Here is a 24434-nt window from a genome sequence, read left to right as displayed (position 1 = left end):
TAGTACAAGTTTTGTCTAGTCTCAACTCTGCTTCTCTCCCATTCCCCCTGCAAACAAATGTTCCAAGGAAACTAATTCTGCTTTCTACTATTGGACAGCTAACAATTAGCTATCAGGAAGTTTTTCCTTATAAAAACACCTGAATTTGTCTCTCTTTGCAACTTCCACTCATTGCCCTTAGTTCTGCTTTCTGAGCAGGAAAAGGAGAGAGCAAAAAAGTCTAATCTTTCTTTCACTTGACAGCTTTCAAATACTTGGAGATTTACCAATTTATGTCCTCCAAAGTGGAGGATTTTCCATCCAGTGGTTCTTCCACTCTGCTTACTAACATACCAAGGTTTTCCTCATCCTTAAAAAATCCTTTACTAGTTCTTATTTCCACTTCCTGCTGTGCCCACCTGATCTACAGCCTCAGGTGTGAAAAGGAACAAGACCTTCTTCTGACTTCTTGCCTTCCATTTCTGCTGCACATGTCCCAAGTGAAAACTGCTAAAGGCCAGAGGAATAACTTCCATCTGTGCCAGCACAAGGCAACTTCCACTTCTTGCTGCCACCCTGATCTCACAACCGAGATATAGAGAACCTCCAGTGACAAGAACAGCAACCAGCCCCTTTGAACTCAGGCCTTCCTTCTCCTCCTACAGTTGTCACTTGAGGGAAGAAAAAGAGGAGTTATCAGTGAAGATGGGCTCCCATCTTCTGCTGCACAGTTCTCTGCCTCATCTCCAGCCTTCAGTAGTGAAAGAGGCCTCTCAGCTGATGATTTGTGTGCCTTCTATCTTATGTTCCACTGTCTCTCAGTCCAGTCTTCAGGCTCCTGAGGAGCAGTGACTTGTGACTCTATGAAGAATCTTCTTACACCGAGTAATACCCTATAAAGCCCAGTGATTCTGAATCTCTACAGGTCATCGTCTGAACCCCACCCCCTACCAAGCAATTCCTTATTCCGACTCCTCTTAACCCTCCCACCCTGAAGTTCCTTTGGTAAAGATACAATTCAAGTTTTTCTATTCTGCTCATTATTTTTGCTATGTAGGACATATATTCTGCTCTCATAATTCTCATTTCTCTTTTAAACTACTCATGAATAGCATGTTGTTGTTCCATGTTCTCATGTTACACACGGTCTTCTGTCTCTTCAAGTATCTGCTCATTTTTCTTCATTTTGCAGTACTTATTCATAGATGCTTGAACTTCTTTACTAGGTCTAGAGGCCATAATTTCTTCTGTTGTTACTGTTTTTCCTGTTGATTTATCTGTTTATATAGTCAAGATCTTCCTAAAATCTTGAGTACTTTCAGTCTCCCTCTCTTCCCCCCCTTTTCTTTTCCTCATCACTCAGTTTCTGACTTCCTCTGGTGGTGGTTTCCTTGCGGGCTAGAAAGTGAATCCTCCCACATTAGGCAATTCACAGTTCATTCACACAATTCACAGTACACACCAAGGTGTGTACCCCAAATGAGTTGCAGGTGGTCAGAACTGGCCCCAGTTGGATGCTGAGCTCTTTCTCTCAGACTTGGTGAACTGCTACAGTCGCTCATGTGTGTGATGTCCTGTTCTGTTAACCTGTCCCATTTCCTGTTTCTCAATTCTCTGGTCAGGCACCAGCAGATCACAGCCTGATTTCCCAGGCACTGGTAGTACTTTACAATGCTAGCATTTCCTGGTTTCAGTTCCCAGAAAGCTTTAGTTACTGAAGGGCTGAGACCAAGATGGCTGTCAAGGCCTGAGCAAACCTCTATAGCCTGAAGCCTGGGTCTCCATGGCACTGGAAAGAGGAGGGGGAACCAGAGTGTAAGGGTGGATTTTGATGTTTTTGTTGTAAGCCTGTGTAGTTTCCTTGGGTCTGTTAGTGAAGCTTCAATCCCAATACCATGGGGAGATAGGGGAGGGATGCTTAGTGAGCTCACAATCAAGTGAGTGTCAGTTCCTGGTTTTTTGGGTTTAACTTTTTGGATTCTGGGTGTCCTAAACAGCTGAAGTTAATTTATCCTTGGAGCATCATTTCTGTTTTGGAGAAGTTAGAGAGGTCACAGGGATTGGAGAAAAAGTCTAGTCCGCAATCTTAGTGCTCAATGTGATCCAGAAGTCCCATCCCAAAATTACAACCAAACACTACCCACCCTTCCATTGTGCCCCATGAAATGCCTATATAATAAGCAACAAACTTCACTTTATCCTACTTCTCTTCCTCTCCCATTCTTTCCATCTGCTAGCTATGACTGAAACCTAGTTTCCCCCTGATGACACAGCTTTCCCTGGCTCCACCTTTACTCATTCCTCTGGGCTCACTGGTTGAGGTAGGCAACGTGGAATACTCCTTGTTTCCCAATACTATTTCTAGGTTCTACCACTATCTACGTTACCAGGAATCTCTTCTTTTTTTAAGTTCATGATATTCATATCTATTACCCATTCAAAATCCTAGTAGCTGTGGTCTATCGACCTCCAGGTCACTCCCGTTCCTTCCTCAATGAGTTTAGTACTGGATTCATAATTTTTCTCTCCTTCCCAATTCCTGCCCTCATACCAGGGCTGATTCAACATACATGATCACTTTCCCTCAAACACCCAAACCACTCAGTTCTTCAATCTACACACATCTCATGACCTACCCCTCCGGGAGACCCAACCTCAGTCACACAAAGATAGTCATACCCTTAATCTTGTTATCATCTACAAAGGCACCACCCCTCACATTCAATAATTCTGAAGTCTTCTTATCTAACCATAATCTCTTGGCTTTCCACCTCTCCCTTCTGCCTTCCCTTACCAAACTCTGACCTTTATCTACACCATGACCTTCAATCCCTTCACCCCAAAATTCTCCCAGCTCATCATGCCTGGACTAGCTACTTTCTCCTCCTTCCTCCTTTTTGACCTCTTGGTAAATCAGCGCAACTCTACATTGTTATCTTTTCTTGACTCTCTAGATCCCTTAACGTATCACTGATCACATATTGCCAAGCCTCAGTATCGAGTGTCTCCCAACATCTGTGGACTTCACTCCCACAGGTGCTGCTGAAAGAAGGTACAGAAAATTACACAAGTGTTCCGTTTGAGTCTGCAAATTTATGATAGACAACCTCAACTAGGCCCTCACTGTAGCTAAGCAATCCTACTACACCTCCCTTATTAAATCAATATCCCAATCTCCATAGTGGCTTTTCAAAATTTTTTCATCCATCTTCAAATCTCTCATGGTTCCCTCTCCCATATTCCACAGAAAAAATTTTTACCAATAAAACCCCAAATCTCTTCTCTCCTCTTCCTCATCCCATATCAATCAGGTGCTTACTATACTCCCTCTTCCTTCACTCCTGTCTCATATAACGAGCTGGCCTTACTCCTTACCAAGGCTAGCTCATCTACTAGTACAAATTATCTCATCCCATCTCCTTCAATAGACTGCATCCTTTGTCATTCCCACTCTCTAATGATATTTTCAATCCTTCCTGTCTTACTTGCTCCTTCCATACTGCCTGCAAACATGCCTTTGTCTCTTTCATTCTCAAAAAATTCACTTAGTCCTTCTATTCCTAACTGCTGTCCTCTATCTCTTTTGTCCTTTGTAGTTAAACTCCCTGAAAAGTCCATCTACATAGGTGCCTCTACTTTCTCTTCTCTCACTCTCTTAACCTTTTACAATCTGGCTTCTGACATTATCATTCCACCAATTCTTTCCAGTTACCAATGATTTCTTAGTTGCCAAATCCAATGATCTTTTCTCAGTCCTCAATTTTTCTTTGCCTCTCTAGCCTTTGACAATGTTGATCACTCTCTGTGATACTCTCTTCTCTCTAGGTTTTTCAGATAGCACTTTCTCCTGGTTCTCCTACCTATCTGACCACTCCTTCTGTCTCCTTTGTTGGATCCTCATCCAAGGCATGCCTTCTAACCAGAGGCATCCCTCAGGGTTCTGTACTGGGCCCTTTTCTTTTCTCCTTCTATGCTACTTCATTTGGTGATCTCATTGACTGCTATGAATTTAATTACCATCTGTGGGCTAATTATTTTCAAACCTACCTATCCTGTCCTAATCACTCTTCTGATCTCCAATCTCACATCACGTGCCTTTCAGACATCTCAAAATGGATGTCTAGAAGACATTTAAAACTAAGCATGTCCAAAATGAAACTCATTATGTTTCCCCTGCCCCAACTTCCCTTTCCAGTGAAACTGTAGCCCTTGCTGTTCCATAAACAAAATATTCCAACTCTCAGCTCCTGGCAAATTTCTCTGTCTCCCATGCTTGCAATGCTCTCACTCCTCATCTCTGCCTACTGGCTTCCTTGACTTTCTTCAAGTCCCAATTAAAATCTTATCTTCTACAGGAAGCCTTTCCCAATCCTGTTTATTTCTAATGCCTTCCTTCCTATTTATTCTACACGTAACTTATTTGAAGAAATTCTATTGCTTTTATCTTCTCTATTAGATTGTGAGCTCTTGGAGAGCAGGGGCTGTGTTTTGCTTCTTTTTGTATCCTCAGTTCTTACTAGCACAGTGCCTGGCACATGTTTTTTGGTCATGATCAATTCTTCGTGACCCTATTTGGGGTTTTCTTGACAAAGATACTGGAAGTAGTTTGTCATTTCCTTCTCCAGCTCACTTTACAGAGGAGGAAACTGAGACAAACAGGGTTAAGTGACTTGTCCAGGGTCACAGAGCTAGTAAGTGAGGCTGGATCTGAACTCAAGTTTTCCTGACTCCAGACCTAACACTCTGTCCACTGGGTCACCTAGCTGCCCTACCTGGCACATAGCAGTTGCTTAATAAATGATTACTGACTGACTACTGTGTATCTGCTAGCTATCATCCCATAGATCTTCCCTATGTGTCTCTCAATGCTCTGTCCCGTGCCCTATTCTCTTTACCTTGGTGATCTCATCAGTTCCCACAAGCTCAATTATTACATCTAAGCAGATGATTTTCAGAGATATATAACCATCCCTGACCTCAAGTCTCACATTACCAACTCTCTCTGACATCCTGAAATGGATATTCCATAGGCATAATCACTCAACATGCCCAACACAGAACCAAATATTTTTTCCACAAAATGTGCCCTCTTTCAAATTTCCTTATTTACTGTGGAGGGCATCATTACCTTTCACAGGGACCCAGGCTGGCGAACTAGGCATCATCCTCTCATACTCACTTGACATATCTAATCTATCACCAAGTCTTGTTGTGTCTACAATATTCTTCCTATACATTATTTTCTCTCCACTTATACAGCCACCACCCTGGTGCAGGTTCTCATTACCTTAAGTTTGAACTAATGAAACAGCCTGATGATTGGTCTCCTCGTCTCAAGTTCCCATTCTAGGGCATCCTCAGCTGCCAAAATGAGCTCCCAAACTCAATTCTAATAATATTAACCCTTTACCTTACCCCCACCACTTACTCAATAGACTCTATTGGCATCATACTACTTTGAAGACCAAATAAAAAATCCTCTGCATTCAAAGCCCTTCATAACCTGGCCCTTTCGTACAATTCCAATCTTTTAACTCTTTACTCCCCAATCCACAGATTCTAAGATCCAAGGACACCGGCCTTCCCTGCCCATGACACTTCACCTCCCAACTATGTACCTTTTCACTGGCTGTCCCCCATGTTTGGAACGCTCTTTCTCCTCACCTCTGCTTCCTGGAATTTTTTACTTCCTTTAAGACTCAGCTCAAACCCCACTTTTTCCAAAAGGCCTTTCCTGGTCTTCCTTCCTCCCTTGCCTCCTGCTGGTGCCTTCTCTCTGGAATTATCTCCTATTTACATTGGATATGTCTTGTATGTACACAACGGCTTATATGTTGTGTCCTCCCTTAGAATATGAGGTTCCTCAGGGCAGGGACCCTACTTTTTACTTTATTTACACTATCAGCACTTATTACAGTGCTGGCACACAGTGAACACCTTATAAATGCTTGTTAATTAGTTGAAGCACCTAGGTGGTAATGACCTCTTCCATGTACCTTTAAATTCACATAAAACTTTGCTTTATAATTGTCAAATGAACTTACCACAGCATATTGTGAGGCATACTGCTCTGTGCTGGTTTATTATGCTCAGATTATATGCCCCTTGAGGGATGTACCTTCCTCAGCACCCAAGCAGAGTGCTGCCTGCAAATAATGCTTTTTACTAGAAGTCTGGTATATTATGAAATATCCTACATTTTTTCCCTGAGTTTATTGCTGTGACATTATAAGCAAGGCCAGAACAAATGCTTGTGTTTTAAGACTAGGTTAATAGTAGATAAATAAATTTCTCTATTTATAAATACAATACATTTGCTAGTATCTTTTTCATGCTGGGTTTACCACTTCCTGTATTAAAAATAATGTGGTTTTTTCGGTTTGACTTAAAAACCACAATGGGTGATACAATTACCCTCTGTACTCACTAGCCAAAAGTTAAGCACTATTAAGGTGGTATATCATACGAGATTTTATTAGTAAGTTCTATTCTAAAACTAGCTATCTTAGTATGTTCTATCCCAAGACAACTTCAGGAAGAAGTTGATAAGCAAAGATGAAATATTTAACAGTTGTTTTGGGCTAGTGCAACATGTTTCAATATTAAAAAAACAAACATATCTCAAGATTAAATTTTATAAACACATTATTCAATTTCATTTAATAAGGTTTTTAAGAGAACAGATCAAAGACTTAAAAAAATACTATTATGTATTAAAGCATCTTGTTTTTAAATAAATACTAAAATTATTTGAATACTTCAAAATCGGTTTTAGCTTATATGGAAACTGGTTTTCTAAAATGTAAATAGTTCATATGAAAACAAAATTCATATTTTGGGGTAATCCAGGAGAGTATATAATAATCATAGAAGAAATTAAAAATACCAAGACTTTGAACGCTGAATGTTTAATTCACATAAAACAATGCATACCTATATTTGCTTCCGACTGAAAGTCTTTCAGTGACACTGTGAGTGGTTTGTCTTTCCCCTGATGATTCTTTCTTTTTTCTTTTTTATTCATACCTTTTGATTGAGGTGAAGCATTTTCAACATTTTCATATTCCTGAGATGGATTAAGCACAAAAACAAATGCACTAATTTTACTTTTCAAATTCAATTCATCAATTTGTAATTAGGTTATCACTAAAGTCCTACATTCCCAAGAGAAAGAAAAATACTGCAAGATAAATTTTCCTACTCCAACAATGTTATTGTTTTTTTTAAATACATTGTCTGAAAAAAAAAAGTATCCTCCAAAATCACAAAGCATTATTTGGCATAAAAGAAAAGTATTTTTCTTGATACAGTGTCTTAAAGGAGAAACAGGTAGACAGCATGAATCATTCATTGATTTCTTCAATATCAAGATAAAGTGAGGAAGGCAAAAGAACAATTTACACAATGACTATAATAATGTAAAGAAAAACAATTTCAAAAGAATACTGGCCTTTGACCAATATAATGACCAATCATGACTTCAGAAGGCTAATGATGATGAAGCATACCACTCATTTTCTGGAAGAAAGGTGATGGCCAGGGAGCACAGAATGAGACATACATTATCTTTTTTCTTTCTTTCTTTCTTTTTTTTTTTTTGAAGCAATCTGGGTTAAGTGACTTGCCGAGGGTCACAATTGTCTGAAGTCGGATTTGAACTTAAGTCCTCTTGACTCTAGGGCTGGTGATCCATCCACTACACTACCTACCTACCCCAAGACATACATTATCAAACATCACTTAGCTTGAATACACTTATTTGCTACAGGTAAAAGCTCCTTTTGGGGAAGATGGATGAATTAGTGGGTAGTGACAGAGATGCAAAAAAATACATATAGTGAAGAACATCAATAAAACATGAAAAACATACACAAGAAAAGTAAAAGAAGTTCAGAGGAGAACACCAAAAGGATGGATTTGTTGCATTAAATTTAATAAACACTTTTTAAAAATCTCAAACTGTGTTAACAAAACTTCTGTTTCACATGCAATCCTTTTTGTTTCTCATTGTATGTGGAAATGTTCACATTTGTGAATACTTATTAAGTTTATAATAAAAAAGTAGTTTAAATTTAAAAATAAAACCAAAAAATTAAGAAAAGCCTCCATCATATTGGGCAGACCCTTTGCGGAGAACTTACGGAAGGATATGGAGAAGACATACAGAATGGATAAGCATACATGGATTGTGATATACCGGAACTGTATATAGGAACAGTACATATACAGGAACACCCAAATCAATAAAATATAGATGCATTTTTATAGTAAGTTCTATAAAATTAATGGCTGAGTCTTTTGAACTAGTTGTTGCTTAAAAAACTGCCTTCCTTACTGTCATCTTACCTATCAAAATCCACTGCCATCAATAAATGAGACCTTTACTGCAAAGCTTATTACACATACTACAAACACTGAATTTGAGTACTGGACCTACAGTTCTATCATGAAAATGACTTAGGAAGACCATATTTTATAGATTCATTTACTCACTAGTATACGAAATACATATTTTATATATATATATATATATATAAACACACACATATGACACAATTAAGGCTTCAACTTCAATGTTTAGTTATTCATCTAAAAGTAAGAAATCAATATTCTACCAATTCTATTTCTTAATTGGAGTTAGAAGCTTTTCAGGGAAATCTGAGTCTATTTTAAATTGCTATAGTAGCTTATTCGTGTTATTTTAGCAAATGTTTCATAGATTTGAATATCAAAGTTACAAAAAGTATTACAGTAAATACATTTAGTAGGACAAAGGATAGGAAAATGAAAGTAGAAATTTTTTTTTTAACAAATTTCATTTTTACTACTAGCTTTAACCTTTTTCTCTAAAATGCCAAAGAGAAAAATCATCTATATTGAACTTAATTTCCTCTTTTCCTAGTCCTGGATACAAGGATGAACGGGCAGGTAAATGGATTAAAAAAAAAAAAAAGCAAGTAAGAAGGAGAGCAAGCAGCAAAAGCAATGGATAAGAAGCCCCCCTAAGCTATTAGGAGGTCAACTGTATTCAAAGAAAAACTTATAAAGGTAACCTTAAAAAAAAAACCTAGAAGAATTAGGTCAACTTAATGAGAAATGCATTTTTTTCTAATTTAAGCAAAGCTGATCAGTAATAATCTTCTTTTTAAAAATACTTCTGTACACATTAAAAGCTTCCTTTAAAAAAATTAGCTCTAAGAAGCATCTCTACACAGTGTCTAATATTAAAGATCAGTGAGAGTTATAAATTCTGAGCCCCAAAGGCAAAAATGTCAGAAATGGTTTCCTTTGCCCTTTGTTAACTGCAAATTAAAGGGGTCATCAGCAGAGAAGGTTCCCCTCTTTTCTAAAGTCCCTATATTAAACTGATTGTGTAGTACTTCGCATCTTCATTTAAAAATGCAGACAAAGTTTAAAAAAAAGTAAAAGATTTCTTTTCTTCATTTAAAAATAACAATGTTGAAAGAAACAGACAATGTTCAATTCATCCTTTTTTCATTCTCTCTAAACATCTTAGGAGGAATGAGAACATCTACAATAGTTTGTTATAAAAGAACTGACTCAAAATTTTAAAGTTCAACTTAAGAATCTGATGGCCAACGCTTTAATATTAGACATGCATTTCTAAAATCTGCAGCTGAATTAATGTAAATACCTTTTTGTGTTCTTCATATTCTAGTTTGCTTAGCAACAATGCCTTTTCAAGATCAGCTTCAAACATTTCAGATGTCAACTGAAGGTAAGGAAAGAGAGACTTATGATTAAGTCAAATGTCAATAGTAACATTATAAACTGTACAATATGTTCAACGTACGTGTATAATATATGATATGCATGTGTACGATGTAACAAATGCCCAGGTAAATCCAACATTTATTTAATGCTTACAATTTGCATGGCACTATAATAAATGTATAAAAAAAGGGTAAATGTGTGCAAGATTAGGAAGCAAATAGGTTAAGCGTAAGGGGAGGAAAAAAACAGAGCAGAGGAGAATTGTCCCAAGAAGATTATACTAATTAATCAATGTGACTAAAATACAAGTACCTTTATTTTATCAAAGAAAACTGATCAAGGAAAAAAAATCTTCCAAATTTGTTATCTGCTTTCCCCCCTTGGCTATCAATAATTTGCTATACAGTCCTGACCTCTTTATTACATTTAAAACAACAAACCAGAAAGCCTAGAAATAAACCCTTTGTTCAAAGCAAGGATGATTAGGTTATATGACACAGACAGAGAGGAGAACAACCTGCCTCTGGCTTAATTAATCTGTGACCTGGGCAGGTCATTTCATTTCTCTCAGTTTGTTTCCTCACCTGAATGAGATGACCTCTCACACCTCTCCTAGCCCTAAATTTATGATACTATTAAGCTTTATTACATAGCATATTATCTCAAAAGACCTGCAACTGAATAATTGTGGATATTTTCTTCATCTACAAACACAGATCACAACTCTACCACATCCTAACACCGTCTTTAGCCATTTACTGCAGAAAAAAAAACACCCAGTAATCACCCCTTTGATGATAATCCCATCTGAACTTGGGTACAGGGGTCTACAAGCAAGAGACATATATCTATAGGCCATTATCTTCTAGAAACTATAATTCACTAGCATATCTTTGACAATGAGTAGTCCCTTTTACACCCATTACAAGGCATAAGAATAAGACTGTAGTGGGGGATACAAAACACTGCTTAAAATAATTCAAGAGAGCAGTTTTTATGTTGTCCAAGGCGTATTTATCTCAGTCACGGGAATTTTTTTTTTTTGCTTTTTCGTGAGGCAGTCAAGGTCAAGTGACTTCCCTAAGGTCACACAGCTAGTAAGTGTCAAACATGCACAGAAATTTTTAAGGAATATATCTAATACAGAAAGTGATTCTCTCATACTACCTCTATAATTCCTTAGAGCTCAATATATATTGGACTTTTTACACTCTTTCCTTCATTCTCTTTACTAAAACTGTATGTAGTAATCCCAGCTCTTCTACTGAATATCTGTGTAGCCTTGGGCAAGTCCCAACCTCTGGACCTTAGTTTTCTTATCCCTAAAATGAGAAATTTGGACCAGATGATTTCTAATGCTCCTTTGTGGCTCTATCGCCTGTGATTAACTTCCTTGCCAGATTGTTCCCAAACATATTTCTACAGTTAAGGATTTCAAAGTAATTTTTTTCATAACAACCCTGTTAAGTAGGTAGTGTAACTATCATCACCACCATTTACAAAGAAACTGAGACTCGGAGGGTTGAATTTACCTTCCCAAGATCATACAGATTATAAAATGTCAGTCAGGATATGAATCTAGTTCTCCTGACTCCATGCTCAGCATGTTCACCACTCCATCATAGCTGCCTCCTTTTCTAATGCTCTTAAATATAGTAATTTATAAGACTTCTATGTCCACATCTTAGTAAATTTCTGGGTATATACTGCCTCACTACCATTAACTCCAGAAATAAATTCTCCCTCATAACAAAGAAAAAGTTAAATGAAAGTAATCTGTATATTCTGACAACATATGCAATAGTCTGTCCTCCTTAGTCTTTGCCTCTCTGCGGAAAGGAGAGAGATGTTTTATTAACTATTCTCTCTGAACCATTATCAGATTGTATAATTACTCAGTTTGGCTTCCTTTTAGTGTTTTTTTCCCACTTATATTACTGTAGTCATTGTGTATATTGTTCTTTGGGTTTCGCTTACATTTCCCTGTTACCAGTTCACAAAGAACTACCCTTGTTTCTCTAAAATTCTTCTTATTCATCATTTCATACTGTATAATTGTCTATTACTCTTACATCATTTTGTTCAGTCATTCGCAAATTAATGGGTATCCACTGTTTCCAGTACTTTGCTACCACAGAAAGTGTTATGAATATTGTGACCTATTGGATCTCTCCTTCTGTCTTTGATATCCTTGGAGTACATGCTCACTAGTGAGCGAATTACTGGGTGAAAGGGTATGAACCCTTTTTGACTTTTCTTAAATACTTCCAAACTTTTCCCCAAAATAACAGCCCAATTTTAGCTCCAGCAATATATTAATATATATTCCCATAGCCTTTCCAACACTATTCCTGGTTCTTTCCAGCTTTGCCAATTTGTTAGTTGTGAGAAGGATTGTTTTAATATCTATTTCTTATTATTAGTAATTTGGAGGATGTTTTCATAAGGTCACAAATAATTTGCATCTAGTTCATATCCTTTGACCTCTTATTAGAGAATGGCTCTTAATTGTCTACATTTGTGTCAATATTTTGGATACCAGACTTATTATTGATACTTAATGCAAAGATTCAACCCCCTCCCCCATTTCAGTTGATAGTTTCTCTTCTTATTCTACCTACACTGCTTTTGTTAACAAAAAAAAAAAAAGCCTTTTAAATAACTCAAACTGTCTACTCTGTATTTTATACAATATTTTATCACCCCAACTGGTTACAAATTCTACCTCAAGTTATAGGTGTAAAAGGTACCTCCTTGAGTTTTCTGTTAAAAAATATGATGTAACCATTATTTAGGTTGTACATGCTTATGGAGCTTATTATGATACATGGTCTAAACCTAATTTCTGTTAAACTGCTTTCTAGTTTTCTCAGCAGCTTCTGTCAAACCTTCCACCCAAAATTTTAATATTCTTGGGTTTATCAAACAGCAGACTTCTACTTTTAATTGCTTCTGGTTCTTATTTATCTAGTCTGCTCCACTGATCTACTTTTCTATTTTTAAACTAGCACTAAATGGCTTTGATTACAGCTTCAAAATTATCCCTTTCTCATTCCTCATTATCAATAATAATTCATAGCATTTAACACTGTCGATGCAAAAAATTAAAACTGCCTCCACTCATGCACGTAGATATGGGGAAATATTGGGAATTTGAGAAATTCCTGAGGGAGGCATTATTTTTATAAATCTTTTTGCTTATACTACATAAATTATATATAATAGAAGAATGATACTTATATAATTTGAAGTTTCCTTAGGGATCTTTGTATTTTATAACATGATCTGTTAAGCAATAATTCTGATCCAGTTATTTTAGACATAGCATATACTGAAGCACAATTTTAAAACTGCATGCTTACATTGATGCTCCCTCTGTTCAATGATTTGTAAAATCTGTTCATTTTAGCATGTCAATTCAAGAACAAGAAAGGACTATACCGGTAAGATTTCTAAGGGAATTTAAGTAGTTACTTTCTTAAACCTTTTGAAGATGCCAACTCCTTCACAAATGCAACCCAACTGCATTAATTTGCACTCCAAGATGAATCTTTACTGTACTCAAAGTTTTAAGGAAGCTAATTTAACAAGATGTGAGTCCTGCTTAGCAGGCTATTATGCTTCTGTTATTTCATGTAGTATTCAGCACTTCTGTTCAATGTGTCTATTGGAAACACTAATAGTATTGACTGTCTTAAAATGACAAAGATGAGAAAAGCAGTTGAGTAACCCAAGCATATGTGGTGTAATATGTACAGAAAGGGAACACATTTTGAGGGCATTCAGGGATACAAAAGAGGAAAAGATACCTATTTTCTCAGCTCTACAAAAATTTTATGGCAATTCTATATCTATATCAAAGGTATCCTTCAAAGTATGAGAAATACAGACTTTTACAAATTAATTTTCCACAGCAGATAACTTCATAATTCCCAAACTGACCAAAATGTACAAAGACTACAAAATCCCACTGTCTGCTGCTTGTTGTTTAAAAAAAGGATTTGACATATTATATCACAAAATGCACCTTTATTATTAAGTTCCTCAACAATCAATTTCCCAGGCATATATTAATCATTAAAGATTCCTTGATAGAGACTACAAATATAATTTTATTCAATCTACTGACTATAAATTATCAAGCAGGCACAGAAGAGAGATGTATGCTTATGTGGCAGCAACTACTCAACTACGGCCGCCACAATTCTTTTAATGATTTATGGTTGCTATTATTCTTTCTATAATGTGTAAAAGTATATATTTTTTCCAATTTTTGCACTTGCCCTTTCCTGTACAAAAGTACACAAATTAATACTGCTTGCCAGAAAATGTATACATGCATAGACACACATTTGTAATCAACTGCCTGTTGCCATTTAAAGACTCTTCCAGTATGTGAATGAAGCACTGAATTGCCCTGAACATTCACCTATTTACATCACTTATTACATATTTTAGTGTCTGAAGATTGGCACAGAAGAGTTAAGTGTTACATCAGAAATTCTGGCCACAGACTTCTTTCTTATTCTTTATTTTGTCACGAGGCTTAATATGAACTAATCACTACCAGTAAGAGTGAATGAATTCCACTACAAGGCTTATACCCCAAAGACATCAAAGAAAGATGAAAAGGATCTACATGTACAAAAACATTTATAGCAGCTCTTCTCAAGGTAGTAAAAAATTGGAAACTAAAGGTTAGAGTCAGAGTCAGATTTAGGATAAAGAAATTGTGGTAGATGAATATAACAGAATATTACTGGGGCATGAGAAATGATGAAATGGACAATTTTAAATGAAATGGCAAAAATTTTATGAACTTACATAGAGTGAAATAAGAACCAGGCAAATGACTCATACACATGGTAATGTTATAGAGAAAAGCAACTTTGAAAGATGTTACAGCTCTGACCAACACAAGGATCAACCATGAGTCCAAAAGAATGGTTGAAACACGCCACTCACCTTTTGAAAGAGATGTGAAATTAAAATGCATAAAGAGACACATTTTCAGACATGGCTAAGGTAGGGATTTGTTTTCAAGATTAAACAGATACGTACTGAGGCATTTTTAAAATTTGCTTAATGGGAGGAGTACTCAGAGGAACAGATTAATAAAAAATATTTGTGAAATATATTAGTTGAGTGACCAACTCACTTAGTTTCTCAGTACTTGTGGCAACTCTTTAAGTTACAGAGAAAGTTATCTACCTTCACTGTTAAATGAACATTTCTCTTACTGAAAGGCAGACCACATTCCCATCCCACTATAGTAATGGATATCAAAATGCAAAGGAGAATCCGGTGGGAGGATTTGCTAATCTGCCACTCCTCTGATCTCATTTAGTAGCACTGCTATTCTTTTTTTTTTTTTTAAAGGTAACTGGGGTTAAGTGACTTGCCCAGGGTCACACAGCTAGTGAGTGTCAAGTGTTTGTTCTGAGGCCGGATTTGAACCCAGGTACTCCTGACTTCAGGGCTGGTGCTCTACCCACTGCACCACCTAGGTGCCCCACAGCACTGCTATTCTTGTGTACTATTCATCTTATATTGCGTCCTATCATTTATCTCCTAAACAAACCTTACGCTTTTCAGCTTCCAAATCTTTGCTTAGCCTCTTCTAGCCCTACTCCCAAGGTGGTTTTTTTTCTCTCTTCTTTGCCTATGTAAATCCTAACAGTATTGAAAGTTTCAGTTCAAATCCCCCAATCTCTGAAACCTTGCCAGATCACGCTAATCTACAGTGAGTACTCCTCCTTCTAAACTTATAAAGCACATATATAGTCTGTATCATTCATTTAGAATCAACACTACCTTGCGATATTTCTATTATAGTATTTAACTCAAACGCCACTTTTTCCATATAACTTTCCCTACTTCCCTAATTTATACTCTACTCCCACCCTGAACCTCCTATATGTTAAGACTAAGATATTTAGCATGTACTTTTGTTATAATTAATGTGTAATTGTGTGGCTGGATAAATATATTTCTACACTCCAAGTTATCAGGGAGAACTAAATGTGTCTCAAAAGAACAGAAGAAGTACTTCAAAGAGAAACACTTTTTTCAAAAAATGAAGTGATACAAAGAGGCAGAAGGAAATTCGCACTAAACGAGAAGATTGGAGGATAGGAAAATGATCCATAGAGAAGTAAGGGAAAGAAAAGAAAAAGGACCATTGATCACTTAGAGCTATAGATGAAATGTAGGGGAAGCAATGATTTTGGTGGAAGCAGGAAGGAAGGACAAAAGATACCAGCTTCATTTTGCTCCACGATTCCTGATTTGCTCCTGATTCCAGTCACGCTATATAAAGTTCTAAGAGAATTTTCATAACATGTTGGGGGTTTAGAGTAATTGTCTTACCTCAACCAGAATAAAAAGCAAGACTAGGAGAGTGGCCACTGAGACAGAAAAAAACCGGATAGATGGAAGAATGAATGACTGGCTGGTTCCCTCAGTATAGCTACGGGTTTAATTCACAGGAGAGCAAGAACAACACAGAGGTTATGGCTTAGATGTGACCACTCCTTTTTGGGACAGTAGCTTTATCCTAGCTAGGCCAAGCAGACCAGCAAATGACGCAAGTAATGACAGCTCTGGAGGTAGGGAGGAGCTCTAATAAGGATGTACACTTAGAGGAATGAATTGTCCTGACTACATATTTTCCCTCATCCACCAACATATGATTCTGTGGGAGGCTATGCCCCTTTGGGGGCTGAGGTGGAGCGTTCTATCTTGTTATTCTATATAACTTAATAGATTTTGCTTTGAATTAATGTGTCCTCTGGTTTGGCATAAAAGCAGTATCAGTGGAAGTTGTAAACTGTGGCTCTGAATAGATGCTGATCCAAAGAATGCCTTCAATCCAGATTAGCTTTGAGGAGTTCACAATTAAATAAAGAGGAAGTGGCCTTGGCTATGTGGATATGAGGCTTCTCGTATTCCTGAATAATGGTGTATATACATAGGGGAGAAATGGTCTAATAATGGTCAGAGGAAGAAGTGTTTCATAACTGATAACTACCTGCAAGGGATACACTGAGGTAGCTACCGATCAACCGAATATAAACAAAGAGGTCTACTATCTTTCTGCTTTTTACTTTATATATGGGATATTACAGAGAACCTCAGGAGAAGTCTTGAGATGCCTCATGGTACAATGGGAAGAGCATGGTAGTTGGAATCAGAAGACACGAATTTTAATCTCTGCCACTTATTGCCTTTGTAACCCCTGGACAAGTCACAACCTCTCTGGGTCTCAGTTTCTTTATCTGCAAAATGAGAGGGAGATTAAAAAAACTTCCAGGTCCTTTACAGCTCTAAATCCATGAGTCTATGAACTGAAAACCATTCCCCAGTTCTGGTAATTCATGAAGGGCGTATGATGTCACCAGAAAGAACCAAGGAAGCCCTGCTAATGATTTGATGTCCTAGGCACCTTGGAACAAAGGAATTTTCACTACCAATATTGATTAAAAATATGGGATTTAAAAAAAGATTTGGGAAATGAAAAGGCAGCTAAAATGATAGCATATGAGAACTGAATTTAGATTCTTGGATCATGGATTAAAATACAAGAATGCTGGACTCTTGTAAAGAGATGGAATGAACCTGACATCTCTTAAAAACCATACCTGTCTAGATTATAATTGACAGAAAGAGGAAGGAGAAAACTGCATAGATCTGAGAAGCCTCATACAATGAAGAGTAGTAGATACTATACAGGAAGAACAGAAGACAGGATAAGTAATTAATGGGAAACAAATGCCAAGAACAGAAACAACAACAAAATCCATGGCTTCATGTGTCTATATATAAATGCTCAAAGTATGGGTTATAAACAGGGTGAACTAATGGTCAGAAGAAAACTTGACTTTATAGATATCACAGACAGCAAAGGATGGGACTCAAAACTGGAATTTGGCTATTAAAAGTATAACTTATACTCGAAAGGGAGAAAACAGACAAAAGAACAGGGTGAATAACCTTGCATATTAATAATGTATACTTGTGAGGAAAGTTAGGAACCTGAACATAGCAACATGGTAGAGAACAATCAATAAACAGTGAGGATCACCAGAAAAACACACAGAAGCACCACACTAGAGATCACCTAGAAAGGAAGAATGAGATGAGGAATTCAGAAAACAAATCACAAATCTGGCATGGAAGGCTAACATTGTAGAAAGAAGTTAGGCTTTAACTATACAGACTTGGGCTGGTACTCTTATTTTCTGCCAAAAGCAAGATAGCAGGTGATATATTTGTGAACTGTCTTAACTATGATTTCATCCTTCAAAAGGCTGCAAAATAAGGGGTAATTCTGAATAACGTGGCACTTGTTGCTTACGTTCGCATTGACAGGAACCTTGGAAGTAAATGACTACTATATCATGGAATGTGATTTTTAAAAAAAAAAAAGGAGAGAGAAGAAAGCCAGGCATAATGGGATATGCATCCTTTATTTTAGGGCAATCAATTCTGGAGGGTCTAGAGAGAGGGTCCCATGGGCTAATTAATTAATTTATCACAGGGCAAGCTGGCTCAATAGAAAAAGAAAACTCTCAAGAATGAAATTCTGAACACACAAGAACAAAGAGGAAAAATGGGTGCACAGAAAACTCCCTGACAAACTTATTTCTGAACGAGACATGTATAGAAAGGCAACTAATTTAGGATGAATATAAATGAGTAGCATGATCCTATAAGAACAGTGTCAGGAATGCTAAAGCTCAGAATGTGCTGAGTCCAGCAATAAATGGTAAGAACAAAGAGGTTTTATATAGCTGAGTTGGGGAAAAGAAAAGGAACCAAGAAGGGATAGGACTGCTGCATGGGGTAGAGAGGGTAATGCTAAAATGGGTAACAATAAGGAGAATCTAAAATATTCCACTCTTATTTTGCTTCTGTTCTCCTTATAATGGTGATAATCACTACAAACTGGGAAGCTTTAACTGTAAGTATAAAGTACCATAACTGTTTTTTCCCCAAATATACCTGCCAAAATTTATATTTCCAAATGAGCACTGATCCATTCAAAAGTATAATTTATTCAAGACATTTTGGGAAATGGAAGGGGCAGAAAGAAGAAGGAAACTTAACAGCATTTGAGAGGCTACAGCTTTCTTTAGTATATCCTTAATGAAGTGAAACTTCATTCTTTGAGGATTAGTTTTTATTTTTATAAAAAGCAATCAGATTCAAGTATGCAACCGGTGAATACAGTACATAACTATTTTCTGATAATATAACTAAAAATTAATTAGTCTAATTGTTTTAATCTAGTTGGTAAAGCTCAAGAACATAATTCCAAAGGAAGACATTGGAAAAAAAAATTAAACCAATAGCAGTATCATTATGTGGCCTGGGACCCAGGCTGTCCCCTGGCCCTAAAGGCCCTGGTTCACACAAATTAAGCTTGATGTTGGAGACTGATACTGCCCCCCCCCACCCCTCCCCCCCAATAAAAAAAGGTCATGATATCTCTTTGGTTGACTGTAGCCAAATGCTTAGGGCAAAAAAAAAATCTTTGCAGCAAGCAAAAAATCTTTCTCTAATAAAAATTTCATTTCCAAGATAAAAGTAACTGATACAAATTTATAAGAAAAAGAGCTATTCCCTAATTAGTAAATGGTCAAAAGATGTAAGAGGGAGCTAGGTGGCTCAGTGGGTAGAGTACTGAGTCTGTAGTCAGGAGGATGGGTCTTCCTGAGTTTATATCTAGTCTCAGACACTAACTAGCTGTGTGACCCTGGACAAGTCACTCAACCTTATTCGTCTCAGTTCCTCCTCTGTAAAATGAGGTGCAGAAGGAAATGGTAAACTACTCTAGTATCTTTGCCAAGAAAACCCTAAGTGGGGTCACAAAGAGTTGGCTGTGACTGAAAGATATAAACAGGTAGTTCTCAAATGAAAAAAATCCAAGCTATTAGTAGTCTCATGAAAAATGCTCTGAATCACTAAAAGATAAAAACAAACTAAAGCATCTGTCAGGTAAAGGAATATTTATCAACTGGGGAATAGCTGGGCAAATTATAGTAGATGAATGCAATAGAACGCTATACCATAAGAAATGATGAAAAGGAATTGTTTCAGAGAAATCTGGGAAGACTTGAATGAACTCATGCAAAGGAAAATGAGCAGAACAAAATTAACAATTCAAACAACAATATTGTAAAGACAAGCAATTCTGCAAGACTTAAGAACTCTGACACAATGAATGAGCATGATTCTACAGTACCAAAAGATGAAAAATGTTACCCTCCTTCTAACAGATGGATTCAATATGCAAAATGAGACATAAATGTCTGGTCATGGCCAATGTGGGAATCTGTTTTGATTGACTATGGACATTTGATACAAGAGTATTTTTCTTTTTGAGGGAAGAGTAAAAGTGAGAGAAAATAAAAGCTTGTTAATTGAAAAAAACTAATCTAAAAATATTTTTTTTTTTGGCTCAAAGCTCTTACCTCAGTTTCTCTAGAAAAATCTAGTATATTCACAACATGGTATGTGTCTGAATTTTCCAAATATGGGTAAAAGGGGCCTGGGCCTTCACCTCCCCTACAAACAAAGTACCAAATATATACTGGGTACAGGATAACTTTTATTTCATCCTACAAAATGTTTATGATACAAATGACACAAGAGTCCACATACAGACACACACAATAAAACATAGAGTACTCAAATAGCTCATTGACTTCTCCAAGAAGGGAACTCACACTGGGATGCTATGAAACAACACTTTGACGTCTTGGTCTCTTTTTTTCCATCTACAGAGTTCACAACTAACATTAGTACCACCCTATCTTGACTTTCCCCAGAAGGTAAATATACTTTGGGGGCTGCTGAACAAGCAATCTCTTCCCATTGAAACTTCACTATGAATAACTTACTAGCTTTGTTCTCCAAATAGAATGCTGAACAGAACTGTATGTGGATGAATCCCTTCCTTCTCCATAAAGCATACTGCATGAGAAAATCCCCTTCTCTTAAGGAGTTCTTAATCTTTTTTGTGTCATTGATCCCTTTAGGAGTCTGATAAAGCCTATATATAAAGCCCTTCACCGAATAATGCTTTTAAATGAATAAAACAAAACATATAGGAAAGGAAATCAATTATATAAAATTATATAATTTTAAAATTACATATATGTAAATATAGGATATATAAATATATTATATATAAAATTATATAAAATAGTTATAAAAATCTTTAGATTGCAAGCTCATTGAGGGCAGGGATGTCTTTTTTATTAATTGTATACCCAAGTATTGAGCACAGTACATGGCACATTATAGGTACTTAGTAACTGTTTACTGAAAATATAAAAAATAAGTTTGTGGACTGCAGCTCAAAATCCCATGTTTCTAGAAGGTTCAAGTGTCTCAACTTGTTAAGTCATGTTTTTACGAGACTACTCTCCAAAACTTCCCATCTACCCTGGCAATCTCCCTTCTCTATTTAAAAAGCTAGATTATAGGATAATGCTGCTTAGGGAATTTGAAATTGCCCTGTCCTCCACAGAAGTTGGGATTCACAAACACTGCCAGTGGACCACCCATAACTACTATCTTAGGCTGTGTGCAAGTGTGTATGCTTATGTTTACGTCTGTGTTTCTACAAATAGTGGCTATCAAATTGCTCCTGGTAAGGAGAAAACTCCACATAGGCAGAGATTATCTTCAGCACCCCTCCTGCCCCAATTCAGATCTACTCTGCTTTGTGCTGGTCTGTCTTCTGAACAAAGACAGACAAGAAAATAAGACAGGGCAAAGGGCCCAACTCCTCTGGTAAGAGTTCACTCTTTTGAGACCCAGCCCACCAACCATCTTGAGGTTCCTGTGTCTTTTTTTTTTTTGGTGATACAATTGGGATTAAGTAACTTGCCCAAAGTCACACAGCTAGTAAGTGTTATGTGTCTGAGGCAGGATTTGAACTCAGGTCCTCCTGACTCCAGGGCTGGTGCTCTATCTACTGTGCCACCTAGCTGCCCCTAAGGTTCCTGTGTCTTAAAAGCAAAGTGCCAGTAGGCATATATCCACACTAGATACTAAACTCCTCTCGATGACTCCAAAGGCTTATACGCTTTAACTTCACCAAGTTGAATGAAGAACTCATCAAAAAGAATATCATCTCCTAAACAACAATCTAACAATTAGAACAATACCTATCTTCACAAAACAAATTTGAGGAACAACACTCAGGTGAATATATAAATCCTGAAATGTTTCAAGTACTTACTTCTATAGGGAACTTTTTTTTGGCAATAGTATTTTAATGATATTAAATAATTTTAAACACATTTAATTCCTACACTGTTCAATGTTGCCTACAGTGCTGAAGGATTGTAGTTATTTAAAACAGTTGACTCATAATGTGATTTAATATGTGTAAATAAAAGATGTTTGACTAGGCAGTTGGTGTACTGTGTTTATTTTGTGGCACTATGCTTTGTTTCCAATGTACGTTGTACTGCTACTTGCTTGGTAGAATCAGTACTTGATTGACAGAGCAGTGAGAGACTATGTGCTTGGATTTGCTATCTATACTCCTAGGTAAACTGATATAACTAGCCTCAAATCAAATTTGGAAGAATTTTTGATGCTCAGAGCTTTGAGTCACTAACTGCTGGTACGCTCTGGAGGTATACTGCATCTTACGCACGACTGGATATACCAAAACGGAGTATGGTTAATAAAATGAGCTTGAATTTTTAATGAAAACTTACGGTTTTACTACAGACTTCGTGGGAAAGGAGTTATGATTATAATTTGGCAATGAAAGACCATACTTTCAGTAGAAATAAATCTAACAGAGAGGGAGTGGAGTAGGCACTATATATCAAAAACATGCACAAGTCTACAGAGAAATCCATTTGAGGAGAGAAGTATATTAGAGGACAATTGTTTTGCATATACTAGACAGTGCCCCTCAAGATGGAAAATATTGATCCTTTCCTAAAAAAGAAATTAAAAACTGGTACACTTTTTGAACATTGCTGTCTTCTCCTAGCTCCTTTTACTTCCCAAATTAGAGGTACTCACTAAAGCTCTCTTCTACTCTTTTTCTCTCCCCTAGTAATCTCATCTTTTCCTCCCTTCCTTTAGTCTTTCCTTTCTACAATCAATCTAATACTTCACGTCATCTTATCATATAACTATTCTAATCAAAAATTTAAAAACTTTTCATGGGTTCCCATTATTATTTAAAGCAGAAACTTCTCAGTCTGGTATTCAAAACCTTCCAGCATGTGCCTTCTTCCTACCTTTCCACCCTTTCTTCATACTAGTTCCCTTATACATACTACATTCTAACAAAATGACACTACTTTCCATTCCCAGATCTCTTCCTTCCTTTTCTCAGCACCTTTAGATGCATTTTCCCACATGCTTGAATTCATTTGCCCTCCATTTCTTCAAGCTGAAAGCCAAGTTCAAGTGACATTTCCTCCATGAAATGCCTTCTCTTAATCCTCTATGGATTAATCATCCCTCCCCCCTCAAATCTCTCATGTCACTCTAAGCTTTTCTTTGGCACTTATCCACAATGGGCTTACAATCTAATGAGGAAGATAAGACACAAGAAGTACATAACTATGTCACATAAGGAATGGTATAAGAAATTGAGATTTAACTTGGAAAAGAGAAAATTAGGAGAGGGGAAGGAGGAAGAGCTCATTATAGGTTCCTTCAAACATGAAAGAAAGATTAGACTCATCTAATATAGATACAGAGGATAATACTTCATGGTGGCAGCTGTGATGGAATTTTGGTATTAAAAAATAGCACAACTTTAAGGAATTATACAAAGCTGTAAAAAACTTCATTCCATTAGAATATGTATAATTACAATTATTCATTGACAAAGTGGTAGTAAAGATGAAGATATGTTATTGTTAACATTTCATTTCTATGTTAACTTGAAATTCACAAATTCACATTAGTAATTCCACCAAAGAATGAAGAAAAATAATAATCTGGAAAATTGTACCTGTTCATCTCTTTGTCTCCACTCTTGCCAATTTTCTTCTTGTAAGTCTTTCTGTACCGGGTTTGGCAACGAAAGCTCATGTTGAGAGCTACAAACCACCTGGGAGGATTTCTGGGGAATCTTCTTAAAAGCAATATTTCTAAGCTGAAAGGACAATAACAAAGCATGTGTATTGCTATCAGCTAATTAAACTCTAGGTTATTGGTGACTAGAAATTTAAATTATCCTGATTAGTCAATCAGTTATTAAAACCAAATAAATAACTATTGTGTTTGCTAAAATCTTTGTGGGCACTAATAATGTTACTTTGAGAGGTAGTGAGATATAGGTGGTAAAAGTACTGGATTTGGCATCAAGAATACTTCAATTCCAGTTTCAAAACTAATAAGGAGCTATGTGCCATTTGGCAAATGACTTATCTACATGTGTGCACTCCCAACTTCCTCATCTGTAAAAAAGAGAATATCTTCACTATTTAATTTCACAGATTTGTTGTCAAGGTCTTACAACATAATTCAAAGTATACTGTAAACTATTACACTATTAACAGGATTTATACCTAGAAGGAACTGAAACAAATCTAATCTAATTTTTACAAATGAAAAAGCAGAATATAATAATGAAACATTATTGTAGGTCCCAATTTGCTAGTATTTGTGGGTTGACAATGACAATTAAAATAATAATCATGCCATAATGCTATTTTATCAATTCTTTA

General features: G+C 36.5%; 1 protein-coding gene across 4 annotated transcripts in view; it reads right to left on the bottom strand.

The window, feature by feature from the left end:
* Nucleotides 1-24434, bottom strand: part of LOC114025898 (G kinase-anchoring protein 1) — a 62121-nt gene that overhangs the window by 22931 nt on the left and 14756 nt on the right. For 3 of the 4 annotated variants that reach the window (XM_027839413.1, XM_027839415.1, XM_027839417.1), the window contains 3 exons: nucleotides 23717-23860; nucleotides 9635-9712; nucleotides 6913-7045 (listed from right to left, as the gene is read on the bottom strand). In XM_027839413.1, coding sequence (XP_027695214.1) covers nucleotides 6913-7045; nucleotides 9635-9712; nucleotides 23717-23860 — 355 coding nt within the window. The remainder of the gene's footprint in view (nucleotides 1-6912; nucleotides 7046-9634; nucleotides 9713-23716; nucleotides 23861-24434) is intronic. The other variant, XM_027839416.1, reaches the window with a different exon arrangement.

Source organism: Vombatus ursinus, unplaced genomic scaffold, assembly GCF_900497805.2.
Source record: "Vombatus ursinus unplaced genomic scaffold, bare-nosed wombat genome assembly UNPS02014832.1, whole genome shotgun sequence".
Classification (NCBI taxonomy): Eukaryota; Metazoa; Chordata; class Mammalia; order Diprotodontia; family Vombatidae; genus Vombatus; species Vombatus ursinus.
This window is presented reverse-complemented; position numbering and strand designations above follow the sequence as displayed.